Raw genomic sequence first — 16048 nt, forward strand, 5'->3', positions numbered from 1 at the left:
ATGTTTCTTGGTTTGTTGTGTTACATGTTTAAGATACTAAATAAAACTTTTGCATCTGTTGTTGTAAAAGCCAAGCATGCTTAGGGTAAGTTACTTTGATTCACATAATATCCCAGCTAATGGCTTAGGAACAAGGATGAAAATATGAAACAAAGTGAAATTAAAAAGCCCAACCTTGCAGAAACAGCAGCAAGGTGAGGAGTGTGTCTTAGCAGAAGACTCAGGCCGTGGGCTTTCTCTCCTCTTTCACACCTTAAATAGAGTACTCATTAGGCACTTCAGGTGTTTATCTCTGACATGTTAGTATGTTTCTGAGTAGTCACATTGTATCCTCCTGTTGTGTGCAGGTGTGGGTGGCATTGAAGCAGAAGCAGTGATGTTGGGTCAGCCAATCAGCATGGTGCTTCCTGAGGTGGTTGGCTATAAGCTGGTAGGAAACCCTCAGCCATTGGTAACATCCACTGATATTGTGCTCACTATTACCAAGGTAAATTACCAAGAATTGATATTTTTCCATTACTGCTGAGAGATAAACACATTCTGTAGGACAGAGCCACTGTACAAAAATGTTTAAGAACCCTGTGTGTGCTTCCAGGTAGTAATTTTGAACTTCTAAATAGCTTTATCACTGTCTATGGATTGTAATCAGCTCATTAAGTACAATTTTCTAGGCAAATCTGTTTCCCAGAAGCCACACAAAATATATGTTGGGATATTTTGGAATTCAGTAATGTTTTGGAGTAACAGTGCTTTTTCCTCTTCCTCAAAAAAAACCCCTAATGATTTGTTTTTGCAGTCACCACTTTAAATAAAGCAATATAAGAGATGGAAACCAGACAGTAGGCATTGCAGTCTGATTTCTTTCATGTGCAGGTGTTTTGACTAGTGTCATACATTCATAATATGTTTATTCTGTGCATTATCACTGAAATAAGAGTATTACTGGGTCAGCATTAGTATTGTTGGAATTCAGAAATCTGGTACAGAAGTTCATAATGGAATGCTGTCTACAGAGAGACCTTCAAATGGGGAAAGCCAACTTTTTTTCATGATTTAATTCAGATGTTGTGTGTGTTTAGTTTGACTCATGTACTTGTGCAGTTGGTTCTCCCATTTTTCCATCTTCCTGGGTTTGCTGTCTGAAGACTCCCCACACAGTTCTCCTCTTTAGAACATCATGTTGAGAAAAATACAATTGTAAGATAGTCTAGTTTAAATGAAAGGAAGAGCAAGTTTTAGAAGAAATACAGTCCTGTGTTGTACCTTACTGAAAATTTACATCTCTGTGTCCTCATCTTCATGATTTAGTTTAGCAAAAGCTTCCTGGTTTCAAATGGCTGTAGAAATCTTCACAAGAGATTTCTCTGAGTCAAAAGCTGGATTTCATAATAGACATGCTCATGTCATTTGACACATAACAATGACACAGGCACTGTATTTTTATAACAGCATCTTCGCCAAGTTGGAGTTGTGGGTAAATTTGTGGAGTTTTTTGGTCCTGGTGTTGCCCAGCTGTCGATTGCTGACCGAGCCACCATTGCCAATATGTGTCCAGAGTATGGAGCAACAGCTGCCTATTTCCCAGTGGATGATATTAGCATTGGGTATCTGATACAAACTGGTGAGTATAAGAAGAGACCACAAGATAAGGGGTAATTGAAAGGACTCCAGGTCTATATGACCTTAGCAGTGTGATTGAATCAGGTGAAGCCTTCTGAGCTTCAGTTCATTTTTTTATTGATCCTTGCTTATTGAGGCTGGTTTTTGCACTAAGGATCCATGTTTAGGAAGAGCTGAATGTTAGACTTTCAGCAGCCTGCCAAAAATCTGAACCTAGATTGTCCAGGTGACAGAAATAAGAACTTAAGATTTTGTTCTGCAAAAGCCACGAAGTCTGCTCAATTGGTTTGTTTTTTAGCGGATCTCTAATATTTGTCTTGTAAGGGTCTTGTAGTGCTATTGACAGCATGCCTGTTATGCACTTTTTCTGTCAGATGGTGGTTTCTCCATTTCACTTGCATTTTGGTTTTGCTGCATTTGGCTTTCATTTTAGGCCGCAACAAAGAGAAGGTTATGTGCACAAAAAGGTACCTTGAGGCTGTGGGAATGCTAAGAGATTTCAAGAACTCCTCTCAGGATCCAGACTTCACACAGGTTAGAAACTACTCTGTCTTCTGGCTCTTTGCTTTATGCCCTGTCCTATTTTATTGTGAGGATTGTCTGTTTTTCACAGAAACTAAGAAGTAGTGAAGGGATTCCTTGTCCTTTGGTCTGGTCTGCACAACTGTCTTATTTTAAGGCCTAGTGGAATGAGTCTGCTGGCTCTTCAGGTGTGAAAACTTGGATGTAGGTATAAATTTGCTCTCAGTTGACCTCCAGCTGGTGCAGATTCTGCAGTTTATTCCATGGAGCTTTGAGAATTCCTTCCAGGCTATGGAGATAATGTAGATGTTGTGCGTTAGCCTTGTTCTCAGTTTTATTCTTTTTCTGTTCAGCTAGTTATTTTGCTATGTGAATCAGGACCCTTAGAAGCCCTGTGTGGTAACCACAGAGCACACAAGTAATTTTCTGTGCAAGATAAGTAAGATCTTACTCTGTGTCCAGGAAACTCAAGACCATTCCTGGTTTTCTCTACTGTAAAATTTAATCTTGTAATTTGTGTTTGGATCTGCATGATTGTTCAAAAATCTTAGTACTGATTTGGAAGGATGTAGCACATTATGAAAAAAAAGTCGGAAAATGTGTGAGGAATAGATTAATAGTCTGCTTTGGTTTGTATCAGTACCAGTAATTCTTCACATCGTTTTTTAACTTGCTTCTGGTATGTGAAAAGACAAATTAAAAAATAATTTATAATGCTTGGATGCTTTAGTTACATTGGGTTTTTCAGTAACTTTAATACCTGTAATAGCCATACCTGTGAGCTGGCAGCATCTAAAATTAGAAGTGTTCCTTTTCTTCTGATCTTCTCATTCTCGTGTGTCCTTAAAAATTTCTGCAAATAAAGATGCGCAGACTTAGCATTGATTCAACAGCAGAGGTAAGCATGTAAGCATACCTGTGGCTTACCTGGCTTCAACCTTTCAGGTAGTGCCCAGCCACTCTCTGTTTATCTTACTTGAACAGGTTGTTGAGTTGGATCTCCATACTGTTGTGCCTTGCTGCAGTGGACCGAAAAGACCTCAGGACAAAGTTGCTGTGTCAGATATGAAGAAGGACTTTGAGACTTGTCTGGGAGCCAAGGTGGGGACTGGGAACATTTGGGCAAACAAACTAATGCATGCTTCTAAAAGCTGTCTGGTGTTCAGGAACTATGCTCTGGTGTTGTGTGCTGTTTGTTTTCCTACTGAAAAATAAATGAGGATATTTGCAGTGTCAAGGGTGACAGAAGCAATAGGTAGTTTAAAATTGGGATGTTGCTTCTCTTGCATGAAAATGTTCATGTCCTACTGGAGTAATATTTCTTTCTGATCTTAGGCCTGACATGGTTTTGACATAGACTGGAGGTTTCTAAGCTCCGCCACAATGGGGGGTTGTTAATAGAGGGGACAAGATACATACTGCACTGAGTTCTGAGATAACTACCCAGCTCTTCAGCTCTCCAAGCGTTCCAAGCAGGAACAATGTACAATGTAGATTTGCACTAAGTATTGAGTCTGTTCAGCAGGGCAGAACTGCATGTGTCTCCGTGACTCTTTGATGTTGGTGGTAAAGACAGAAAACAATTACTACATTCTGCATCATCCAGTCAAAATGTGGTCATTGACAGAAGAGCTGGACTTACATTTGAATGAATATTCCTGGATACTTAAGTTTTCTAAATCAGTTTGAGTCATTATCTGATACAGTAACTATCCCTGTTAAAAGCATTACAGAACTCTAGTGATGTAAATCAAGAAACCTAAACCACCGTAGTTCCCAATAATTCTTGGTTTGTTACATTTTCAAAACTCCATTAGGTGATCTTATGCTTTTAGATCACTAAATGTAATTTTTCATAGCACGAACAGTGCCTTCTTGCTCTTTGGTTTATTTCTAACTGTCAGACCTTTGCCTCTCAAACCAGCTGCTGTTATACATTCAAGCTGTTTGATAATACTGGCTTAAAAATCTTATGTGTTATGCTAAAATCTCAGGAACAGATTATGTACTAAGACTATGTGCAATCAGGAATCTGTAACATACAGGACTAAGAGGCATCTGACAAATCTGAAGAAGGAAATATTCATGCAGGAATGAAATACAAATATGTATTGCTGCAAAGTCTGCCTGTTTTACCAGTAAAGAGAGGAGAGGAGAAACTGCACAAAAAAAAAAAAAAAATTGTCCACCATTTTGGTTGACCAGAGAGGCAAGCCTTCCCCATCAGACATAAAAACTTAAGCATAGATGTGACTAACAGATGCTTCTCATGGGTGAAAAAAAACATGCTAATGTTTAGTCAAAATGTTTATGTTAACCACTCCTTTTTATTCTTATTTTCTCCTCCTACAGCAAGGATTCAAGGGATTCCAAATTGCCCCAGACCGACGCAACAGCATAGTCAAATTTAATTTTGAGGGCCATGACTTTGAGCTTGCTCATGGTTCGGTAGTGATTGCTGCCATTACAAGCTGCACAAACACCAGTAATCCCTCAGTTATGTTGGGTGCAGGTAAGCTGATTTGCCTAATGTGCCATAGTTTCTCTGTGGCTCTCAATGTGTGCCCTAAAGACAACAACAACACTGATGTAATTCAACGTGTGCAGTGCTGGTTTTGTCATTTGGAGTGCTAAAACTGAGCTTAGTTTCTAAAGGTAGCAGAAAGATTTGTAGAAGTAGGTTGACAAAAATGTATTCTTCCTGTACCATCTTTTCTATAAGGCAACCTAGAACGTAATTAACCAACACTTCTGACACTTTTCCAAATGCACAGAAGCTGATAAACAGAGCTAAGAAGAGACTGTTGAAAGTCAAAGCCAGAAGAGGGACAGTGAAGAATGGTCTTTTGGGGCAAGTATGAAGGTGCTCTGATCTGTCAGCAGAGTGAAAAACACACATTTAGCTAGCGCTTGCCCTCTAAAGTTATTGCAGGAGTCTGGGGGCGTGGTAGGTGTTAGTAGAGGAAGCAATTGTATTCTCACGGATTTCCAGCTTTCAGAGCCTTTTCATTTACATCTTAACTGCATCCAAGAGGAGGCCAGAAGTGAGCTTGGTATGCACCACTACAGAACAGTTAATCTGACTTGATTGTGTAAAATTTCAGGTCAGGAGATTGTTCATTTTTAACATGACTAGTCTGGGCCGAAAATTTGACATTGCTAATGTGGGCTTCTGTCAACAAAATAGGAATGAAGAGTGTCAACTCAAAGGGTTCAGTCTATACTGGACAGGTTTGGCCCAGTTTCCCAGGTGTTTGGCTGCATGTTTACATTTTATTTCTCTACTCTGCAAATGTACATAGATGGTATCTGTCACTGTAGGATCATTGCTGCCTAAAGGCTTACTAGTCTGTCAGACCGTTCATGCAATGCAGACTTTATTCCTGCAAAGGTCAGAAGGGATGTGCCATGGGCTATACAAAAGCCCTTCACCAGAGAGGATTACTTCCTGGTTAAAGTAATATAATTTGTTCCTATGTGTTCCTGGGAAGCTTTTGGGTTGTCAGCAGTCTCTGTCAACAGGCACTTTGTGTTTGGCTTTTTGATGTGGTATTTATCACCTGTTTTTAGAGTAGCATCTATCTTCGCATACTTTACATACCAGCAGTTCACCTGCCTCCTTGGGGGATGAACCTTGGCCAAAAGACCTTGGCCAAAGGTCTTTTAAACTCCAGCAACAGGTTCAAAGTCCATCATAAACTAAGATGTGGGGCAAAAGCGAAGCAGAGGAGAGACTTGCTCATTTTCTTTCGACTTTGAGAGGAATAGAATTGAACAAGGTGTCCCAGTCCACTTGCCCTTAACAGGACAGCCAAAGCTGCATACCTCTTTCCTCAGGTCCATTCTGCATTATCACAAAAATAGAGAAAGAAAAGTGTTTCTTTCTTCCAAGGATCAAGAAGCAGGTTTTCTGCAGGCAGACTCTGTTTGCCTTGTCTATTGCCTTAGTTCTAAGTAGGTGTGTCCCTCAGCTGTGCCTGTTGAGGATAGTTTCTGCTAGTGTTTGGCTCCCAGGCTAATGATATGCATTTTTAATCTCTGAGGCAGTAGGGATACTGATCTTTCAACCCTCTTGGCTTAGCAGCTCTGAGTTTAAAGTGTAGAATGCTCTGTAGATACAAATGAAGTTGATACTTTGAGTGCATTCACTACTATGTAATGTACAGCACCCTGAAGAATGTAGTCCTAAGGATCTTGGTGTATGTGCTCAGATTTAGTGGCTACTCTCACCTTTGCTGCCTTTCTGTACAGTAGCATTTATGGTTCAACCTTGACAAGGAAGGAAAAATTCTGCCAGTCTCTGATAACTGTTGGTAAACAGCAGTGTTGAGAACCTCTGAGATACCCACAAGAAACACAATAATTTGGCTTTCAGGATGAGGTTTCAAATGAAAGTAAATGAGCATACAGTGTTCCCGAATAAATAACCAAGCTGAAAAAATCCAGGATTTGGAGCAGTTGTTTCAAACTACTGCTATATATCCTGTGCACTAAGCAGGGGCTCTGTGTCTGTGGGGATAGTGGGTGTGTGCTTTAGGAACTTTGACAGCCTAATCTGTCTTTACAAAGGTGTTGGAATAAAGTTGCTCAGAGGAACTGAAGTTCTGGCATTTCCTTGCCAGCTTTGACAGTTTGACTATGCTGTCTTTTCAGAACTGGTTATAAGCAGCAAGACAGAAGCCAACACTTTCAAACAGGCTCTCAAACCCTCAGTTCCTAGGATGACCGTTTGTTCATGGTCTCATTTGCAGAAGTATCCAAGAGCTCCAGTTTCTGCAGATTTCTCTAGCAGCTAAGGAACCTCAGTAAATTCAGTAATAGGACTGCTTCTTTAAATTCACACGTGCAGGCCATCTCACACAAGACTTTAAAGTGTCATGGTCTAGGTCATGCCTAGCAGAGCTACCAGACAGCTGGCAAAGATAAAACAGTTTGATGACATCTTCCTGTTGGAGATCATGTTTGATCAAAGCACATCTTACGTCTGTTTTCTTATCTAAATGAATGTCATATGTGAGGGGGAAAATGCAGCATGGGAATGTGAAGTTTTGCACAGTTTGCCTATCTGCTGCTTCTTTTATGCTCATCCTGGAAAAGAATTGTAGAGAACTTGTTTTCTGAACATTCATCTCTGTATGGACAATTCATTTCAAAGGAAGGAATTCAGGATAAATGTGTGTCTAGTAACATGCTCCACTGAAATACCTCTATGCTTATTACAAATCCAGGAGTGGTAAAACAGCACTTGTGCAACAAACTGTGGATTATGAGGTGGCTTGTTTGTGGCAAGGGCCAGCGTTGGTGCTCTCATAGCCTTCTGCTCCTGAGGGCAGCAAGTCCTATGCTGGCAGTTGTTTCTCCTCTGGGTTATGAGACCATGGTAAGTGGGAACTTGGCAGTCCTTCATTGCATTTTTGGTGAGACGTTTATCTTACAAGTAGTATTCTGAAATTTTGAATGTCTACTTGCTGCCCCAGTGAGTGCATCTTGTTGAATGCAACTTCCATCAACTTTCTAGTGGAACAGAAATTGCAGGCTGGATCTGCAGTTCAACAGAGCACTTGTCCTCTAACTGGTTATCACAAAATCAGTGCTGTTGGCTCGCCATACCATTTCATTGCTGATGCCTTTTCTGTTCCTAGTTACTTAATGGTACTTCTCTTAACATGCTTATCCACCAAATTGTCTCACTTCCAGGAAAACCTGCAACTGTGCTCTGTATTTTTCAGGATTGCTTGCTAAGAAAGCTGTTGAAGCTGGTTTGACAGTGAAGCCGTACATTAAAACTAGCCTGTCCCCAGGAAGCGGGGTTGTCACTTATTATCTGAGGGAAAGTGGAGTAATGCGTTACCTTTCTCAACTGGGGTAGGAGTGCTTTTCTTACTGTTGTCCTATGGCTGCTTAACTGAAAACATTATCAACAAGTGATGCAATAGAATAACTATTGCTCTGTACAGCTTAAAAGATATTGCAGGTGCCTTATGGTGTGATCCTGCATGAGTGAACACATTGCTGTTGTGCTGGCTGGCTTTGTACCAGTGAGGAAGGCCTGCTGTAACTTCTTGAAAACTTCAATTTTTAAGCAGGAGAATGCGTTATTTTCAAGACTGTTTTGAAACAATGTAAATCACATTATATTGTTGTTCCTCTTGCTAGACAACACATTTCCCACCCTGTTTAGATAGACAGTCACTGCAATGGTGCATTTAAAAATGCTGGGTTTAGCAGCATTTGATTTGTTAAAGCAGTACTTCTCCTGAAAGTAACCATTGTCAACTGCTGAGTGGTCACATGCCTTGTTCCAAGGTAGCTTTTTGTTCAGCATTATTTTTGTGCTTTTTATAGGTTTGATGTGGTGGGTTATGGCTGTATGACATGTATTGGCAATAGTGGACCCCTGCCAGAGTCTGTTGTGGAGGCCATTACACAGGTATGCAGTTTTTCCTGTGCAGCTTGTTTATGTAAGCTGTTCTCTGCTGTATGCTGTTCTGAGTTGTATTATACTGTGTTGACTCTTCTCAGCTCTGTACAAAATAAATTGAGTCTATATTCTCTTTTCTGTAGGAAATGTTTTGAGATTGTTCAAGATCTGTGACTGGTCATTGTTGTTGCAGTGCAGTGAGGCTCTGCAGACTTACAGTGTGAGTGGATTCTGCAAGCACCTGACCTATCTTTGTCTCAAACTCCATCTTGCAGGGAGACCTTGTAGCAGTGGGTGTGTTGTCTGGCAATAGGAATTTTGAGGGCCGTGTCCATCCCAACACCCGTGCTAACTACCTGGCCTCCCCGCCCCTCGTGATAGCCTATGCAATTGCAGGAACCATCCGGATCGACTTTGAGAAAGAGCCTTTAGGTAAGACAGTGTTGGGATGCTTCTTTTCACAGCTTATGAACTAAATTCTTTGGAATTAAGCACTTCAGGAACATTTGTCCTAGGAAGTGCTCTAAAGTACTAAGTACCTCTGGGAGACAAATTATGCAATTGTTAAGAGTCAGAGCAACAAGGAGTCAGTATGATGGAGAAAGAATAATGCTCAGGCTTGGCCTCCCCCTAATTCCACTGGGTCATATTTTTGGTTATATTTGGATGATAGTCTTTCAAGAGCCAACCTGACTAAGCAGGTTTTCTTTGTGCAGATGATCTTCTAAGATCCTTTCCAGCATAAATGATCCTATAAATTGTTCTGGAAGGCCATTGGAAGTCACAAAAGAGGGGTTATGTTCAGGTATTATCAAGTTTGTGACACACTTCTCTGTCAGACCCTTGTAAGTGAACTAAAACGTGTCTTGTGAGTGTTACAAGGAACACATAGCCAGAGAACACAGCGGTAAACTTTTCTTTCTTCTTGATGAAAAATTTATGCAACAAAATTGACAATATCATTTTATACAGGAATAAATGCTTCGGGGAAGAAGATTTTCCTGAAAGATATCTGGCCAACAAGAAATGAGATTCAGGCTGTTGAGCATCAGTTTGTTATTCCTGGGATGTTCAAGGAGGTCTATGAAAAAATAGAGGTGAATTAATCCTCCTGGCAGTAGTTTGATTAATGTGCTATGCTATTCTGAAGGTATTAAATAAGATGATCATGATAATGAAATGAAACTTTTTCATCTCTTGGTTTTGCTCTTGTTCTGACAGATATTCAGATGAGGTTTTTTTCTTTTAAAAAAATCTTCTGGATAATTAATTTATTCTTTCAGACAGTCATGTTTTGAAAATTGCTCCTTATAATATTTTTAATGTAACATGTAGATGATGTGTTTTCAACAGCCATTCCCAGCTGATACTAGAAGGTGGAATATTCCAGCTTCACGGATATTTGATTTTTTCAGCTGACATAAAATTCATTTACATTATCTAATAGGATTGATATCAGAAAAAAAACCAACTTGTACTTGGTAATGTCTTCCTGCAAATCTTTTACAAATGTTGAAACAAAATATTCCTATGGTTTTTATGTTAGGAAAGCTTCTTAAGATTATTTACAAATACAATAGAGAATTATAAAGTGTCACCTGTGTACATAATACAAGTTACTCTCGAAAAACAGGATGAATGCCTCTTCTTTTGCAATGAAGTGAGGATTTTCCTAAATCTTTTAATAGATAGAATCATTAAAAAACACCCCCAATATGTGAATTTTCCAAAGTGCTCTAAGAAATACATAAGGCTTTTGCTAAAGTCAAATTTGTAATTTTACATGTATTCTGAAGTAATTATGTTGCTTCTGAAAGCTTAAAAATCAGTGAAAGGATTTTATGTGTTTTTCAGACAGTAAACAAAGCTTGGATTGCCTTAGATGCTCCTTCAGATAAACTGTATACTTGGAATCCCAAGTCTACTTATATCAAGTCTCCTCCTTTCTTTGATGGTCTGGTATGTATTTGCTTTTCCCTTGAATCAAGCCAAAGTGTGCAGTGATTTTGACTGTCATTGGACATGAAGCAAAGCCAATTGAAGGGGCCTGAGAGGATTCATAAAAGTCCATTGAGGCCTTGGTTCTTAAATGTTAGAATTACGCTATTGTGTTCATTTTAATAGAAAGGCATGAGTGACTCTCAAAATTGTAAGGATTCCTTTTCACTTCAGGGCTCTTCAAAAGCCTCTTTTAAGTTGAAATACTTCTAAGTAATCACAAAACAAATGAAGAAAAAGAACAGGAAATGAAATGCGCTGTTCTGCCTGCCTGGATGTTGCACCAAATAGTTCAGTGTTTGGATTGCTAATTCAGTGCCATTTAAAAGTAAAAGGAGATTTTAATGCATGCACACGTCTAGGAATCCTTGATTTTTATGCACGTATCACAGGAAGCCTTGGCTGTTTTTTTGTCTCCTCTTTTTTCTTCATGCATGAACCTGCTGGCAGACAGCCAGGGCATCACATTTGTTCAAGAACATAAACATTTTTAATAGTGTTGGATTTTTCTTTCTCCTAACTTGTATAAAAAGGGAGACTTAATTTTGCAATTTGCACTTTTTTGGGAAAGGTAAAGGAATTATTTTTCATACATTAATTGTTTTTTTTTGTATTTATGATGGCTTAGACTTTGGCTCTTCAGACCCCGAAAACCATAGAAGATGCTTATGTCCTGCTGAGTTTGGGGGATTCTGTGACAACTGACCACATATCTCCAGCTGGGAACATAGCAAGAAATAGTCCTGCAGCCCGTTATTTGACCAGCAGAGGGTAAGCACTGCCTCTTGTTCTTGTCATGCATTGGGAAGAGAAAACAAACTATAGCTATTATACCATGTTACAGTACAGGCACACATACCTTCTGTCTGTTCACATACTCTTGTACACCTTGAGAGCTGCCTGGACAACATATAAATTAAGAAGGAAAGCATTTCTCTTTCTGCTGCTTCAACAGCTTTCACTAAAGAAGAAAGAAGTAGTAGAATAGAGTGTATACATTTGTTATCACTGTAGAGCTAAAGACCTTTTTATGGAAATAGGAGAAGAAGAGGACTTACTGCAAAAACTAGCCTGTACATTTATTCACAAATAAGTAATCAGGATTTGTCTCCCGTCAAAGCATAATGACCATTTTTGTTAGTGCCAAAAATGGGTTTTATATTAATTTCTTTTAGCATGTGCAACTATTTCACATATCTAGGCTCTTAGGAGCTACAGAACATCCAGAAGTTTGGGTTTCAGTACAGCTGCAATAACTATTGTGATTGGAGTCCAAACTCCTGTAAAATGTTCATCTTTTTCTATGGCCAGTCTGTCATTTTAGTACTTTGGTTCAACTTAAGGCAAGACTTGGACTTACCAAGTTGACCAATTCAGACTTCACAGGTAATATAATGCTTTTATTCTCTGATTTAGCATTTCTTACAACTTCAGTGGTGTTTTAAGCAACAGCACTGGCATTAAAAAAGAGTCCTAACTCATTAGACCTAATAATTTTGGAAAGAGAATGGATTAAAACAGTGTGATATACTGAAAACCAACTACTCTGGACTCTCTGACCCCCTGCTATCAGTTACTTGGAAATCTAAATAGTCCCACATGCATTACAAAACAGATATTGTATGTCATAGCTGCAGTTTGGATGTAGCCCAATGCAAACAGTCTAATTTTCTGTCACATTCCTGTGCATTTTTTGTTTGCTGGTTAGGCTGGAGTGTCCCATCATTCTCATATTCCTGTTTGCAAGTGAAATTTTTCTTCTGTAGTTCTAACTTGCAGCAGATTCTTGCTGCCTTTTAGATATTTAGCACAGTGCTCTGCCTTTGTTCTAGATGTTCTAGTAATATAAATAACGAGGCACCAGCTATTAAGAAAAAAAATTGTGTTGCATCTGCTGACTTAATGTAAATGATATCCTTGCATCACTGTTGGATACTATTTCTAGGGCAAGAGTAGCGAGTATTATGGAAGTTGCTTTTTCTGACCAAACTGTAGCTATTTGTAAATTATTTTTCCTTCAAAACATCTCAAAGGAGAAGTATTGGCGGACTGGATACTTCTGCCAGGGTGGGAACTACATACTTACCTGCCACAGAAACACCAATTTATTGCTTTCTTTTTTTAAAAAAGAGAATGGATTTTTTTTTAGAGCAGAGTGCTTTTAGTGTAAAACCAGCATGGTTTCTGTTCTTCTTTTCCCTTAATAGCTTGACTCCTCGAGAGTTCAATTCTTACGGCTCCCGCAGAGGGAATGATGCTGTCATGGCCAGAGGGACATTTGCAAACATTCGCTTGGTCAACAAATTTATTGATAAACAAGGACCTCAGACGATCCATTTCCCTTCTGGGGAAATTGTAAGTACACATGCTGCTCTAAACTGTGTTTCACTGACAACAGAGTGAATTAGTGCTGGCTTTCCTTCTTCCCAGCTTAGGTTCCTACTTCAGTACCTTTTACGTAAAGCTAATTGTGGGGGCAGGAGCTGACTCAGGGAAGCAATCACATGTACCTATGCAATGTGGTGCTCTCAGGCATATCTGTGGAGAGTGTAATCACTGTAAAAGCACCAGTGAAAGGTGCAGATTTGTGTTGGGAGTGAGATCAGACTAGAAGCCACCAATGCTCTATGGTCAATATCCTTAAAGTACTGCTTGGTGGAAGTTGTGGGCTTCAATTGTTTATGTGGGGACACTTCTTTTTCCTCCTTTCCCAGGAACTGTGCGTCCACTCACAAAAAGTTTACAAAGCATTTGGCATTTTTATTCCAGCTGGATGTATTTGATGCTGCAGAAAGATACAAGCAGGCTGGTCATCCTCTGATTGTGCTGGCTGGGAAGGAATATGGTGCAGGAAGTTCCAGAGACTGGGCTGCTAAAGGACCGTTCCTCTTGGTGAGTGGCTACAGTAAACTAGGGAAGACAGTATTAACAGTGCATTAATTTGTCAGTAAGACTAACTTATGACCAAATCCTGGGTAGCTCATTCTTACTTTTGGCAGCAAGAGCTATTTTGAAAGCTCGGCTGCCTCCAAGAGGCACAGTAGCGTTGCAAAAGCCATTTAATATTAATAGATCTTGTTCCGACTCAAGGGTTGACTGACCTTCATCTAGAAATCCACAAGGCCACAGTAGAAAGGCCAATTTCTTTACTTCCACTTTTCATGACCCCGTAAACCATAGGTCTGCTTTCAGCAGCAAACTTAAGCTCATTTAGCAAGGAAACCAAAAAGTGTAAGAGAAAAGTATCAGTGTAAATTAAATTTAGTATGTCTTCAGCTTGGGAGCCAAAAAGAGATCCACATACAGTGAAATACCTGTTTCTTTCTGTGTCTGTCCAGTCATACACTGTTTACAGCAAGAACTCTGATTCAAGCTTTCTTGGATTATTAGAAAAAGTTGTACGAGTTGGTGTTTATGTTCATCTAGGTTTTTGGAGTTTTTTCCTGGCAATGAGCTTTTGTGTTAAATGTATTAACATGTAAAATTTTCAAAATTAATTAAACTGCATGCTGGTGCTTATAGGAGGGCAGCACTGAATTAGGAAGAGTTATGGAAATGACTAGTGGTGCTCTGCATAAGACATGTTAAAGTAGATGCAGGGTTCCTGAGAAAACACATTACTTTTTTGAGTCAGGCTTCTTTTAAAGAGGTGTGAAAGTGAATGCACAATCAAGTCATCCTGGACAGTTTACTGTCAAACAGACCTGCTGACTCTACCAGTAGCTGGTAAATGAAATGGAGTGGACCACAAACAAATCAATTTTCTTCTTTTGAGTATAGAAATACTGTTCTGAACTATGAAATTGCTCAACTTGTTGTGTATTTCCCAGGGTGTCAAGGCTGTGCTTGCTGAAAGCTATGAGAGAATTCATCGAAGCAACCTAGTAGGAATGGGAGTGATTCCTCTGCAGTATTTACCTGGAGAGGATGCAGGAACTTTAGGACTCACTGGACGGGAGTGTTATACCATTATCATTCCTGAAAAACTAAAACCACAGATGAATGTCCAGATTAAGGTATGAGACACTTAAGAGCTGAATTTTCTGAATCACTGTAATTTTACTCAAAATTAATTGTCTCTTCAAAACATGCTGGGTCAAATGGAAATCAGATTATCTTAATATAGGGAGAAGAATTGAGATGGTGAAGGAGATTAAAACAGTTATTCTAATAGGGATTAAACTGAATGAAGGTAGAATTAGGTTAGATACAAGGAATAATTTGAGATGAGTCACTGGAACTACTGTCCAGAGAAGCTGTAGATTCCTTCTCTCTGGAAGGGTTCAAAGTCAACCCTTCTCTCTGGAAGGGTTCAAGGTTGAATAAGGCTTTGAGCAACCTTCCCTAGTGGAATGTTTCCTGCCCATGGCAGTGAGGGCTCAAACTAGGTGATCCTTAATGTCCCTTCCAGCCCAAACCATTCTATGATTTACTATGGCAGGATATAAAAGCAGGATGCTCAAACTGTTTTAATTAACACAAAGCTATCCTGTGTTCTGGGCAAGTCACTCAAAGCCCACTATAAATTTCTCAGCTATAAATGAGGCAGCAAATGCAATGAGACTCCATACTGTGTTTGTTATGGTTTGTTTTAAACCAGTTTTCCTCTCAAGCAGCTTTCTGTAGTCTGGTGTGGATAGAAGTACTGGTGCCTGTTCACTTTAGCTATCAGAATTTTTTAAGATAGCAAAACTATCCTAGTAGTCCTTATTTTACTATGATGTCAAATAACACGTGCAAGGTTCTGCTGCTTGAATGACTTTCTTTGACCCTAACAGCTGAACACTGGGAAAACCTTTCACGCCATCATGAGATTTGACACTGATGTGGAGCTCACTTACTTCCACAACGGCGGCATTCTGAACTACATGATCCGGAAAATGGCGTCCTAATAAAAAAAAATTAAGCAAAAAGGTCCAGGTACAAGCCTGCTTCTCCTGAGCACAATGAAACTATAGTAATCATGCATTTCAAAGGATGAACCATAAAGTGAACAGTTTTTTTCTGTGGATTGTGTTAGAAGGCTTGTTTACAGTGCTGAATTTTTCTGTGTATCAGGAAACTGGACACAGCCATATAAACAGCACTTATTAACTGCTTTGTATGGCAGTTGGCTTGACTTACCTTAGAATACAGTGCAAAAGCCATTAAAGTACTGCTGGCATCTGTAGAACCATTGAAGATCACGTGCTGATTTCATGTATTTGATCCACTTAGTTTGACTCTGAAGTTGTTCTATGCTCCTATCAGTGATCTAGAAATTAACTGACAGTATAAAAAAAATTTATTCCTTCCTGATTACCTGACACTGACTTGCTTTCTTATTCAGTTAAACAGAATCTGAATCTAATATTGAAATTATTTCATTGTTTATTAATTCTAAAAAATGTGAACTCTGTTTAAAATCTAAGCCTTTGTGGAAAGGTGGACTTATTGGGGATATTTCTAATAGATGAAATTACATTTATTTTTAAAAACTTTGGTGGT

At 39.2% G+C, this 16048-nt stretch overlaps 1 protein-coding gene across 4 annotated transcripts in view; it reads left to right on the plus strand.

Moving 5' to 3' along the window:
* ACO1 (aconitase 1) overlaps positions 1-16038 on the plus strand; it is a 53064-nt gene extending 37026 nt beyond the window's left edge. For all 4 annotated transcript variants that reach the window (XM_066181510.1, XM_066181507.1, XM_066181508.1 and 1 more), the window contains exons 7-21: positions 348-487; positions 1450-1621; positions 2054-2154; positions 3127-3243; positions 4495-4654; positions 7872-8007; positions 8488-8572; positions 8839-8995; positions 9536-9660; positions 10418-10522; positions 11190-11332; positions 12769-12916; positions 13331-13453; positions 14392-14577; positions 15340-16038. In XM_066181510.1, coding sequence (XP_066037607.1) covers positions 348-487; positions 1450-1621; positions 2054-2154; positions 3127-3243; positions 4495-4654; positions 7872-8007; positions 8488-8572; positions 8839-8995; positions 9536-9660; positions 10418-10522; positions 11190-11332; positions 12769-12916; positions 13331-13453; positions 14392-14577; positions 15340-15453 — 2012 coding nt within the window. In that variant the 3' untranslated portion in view covers positions 15454-16038. The remainder of the gene's footprint in view (positions 1-347; positions 488-1449; positions 1622-2053; positions 2155-3126; positions 3244-4494; positions 4655-7871; positions 8008-8487; positions 8573-8838; positions 8996-9535; positions 9661-10417; positions 10523-11189; positions 11333-12768; positions 12917-13330; positions 13454-14391; positions 14578-15339) is intronic.
* Positions 16039-16048: the final 10 nt, after the last annotated feature.

The sequence above is a fragment of the Chamaea fasciata genome, unplaced genomic scaffold (assembly GCF_029207755.1).
Source record: "Chamaea fasciata isolate MVZ Bird 193981 ecotype frontalis unplaced genomic scaffold, bChaFas1.0.hap1 SCAF_4, whole genome shotgun sequence".
Lineage (NCBI taxonomy): Eukaryota > Metazoa > Chordata > Aves > Passeriformes > Sylviidae > Chamaea > Chamaea fasciata.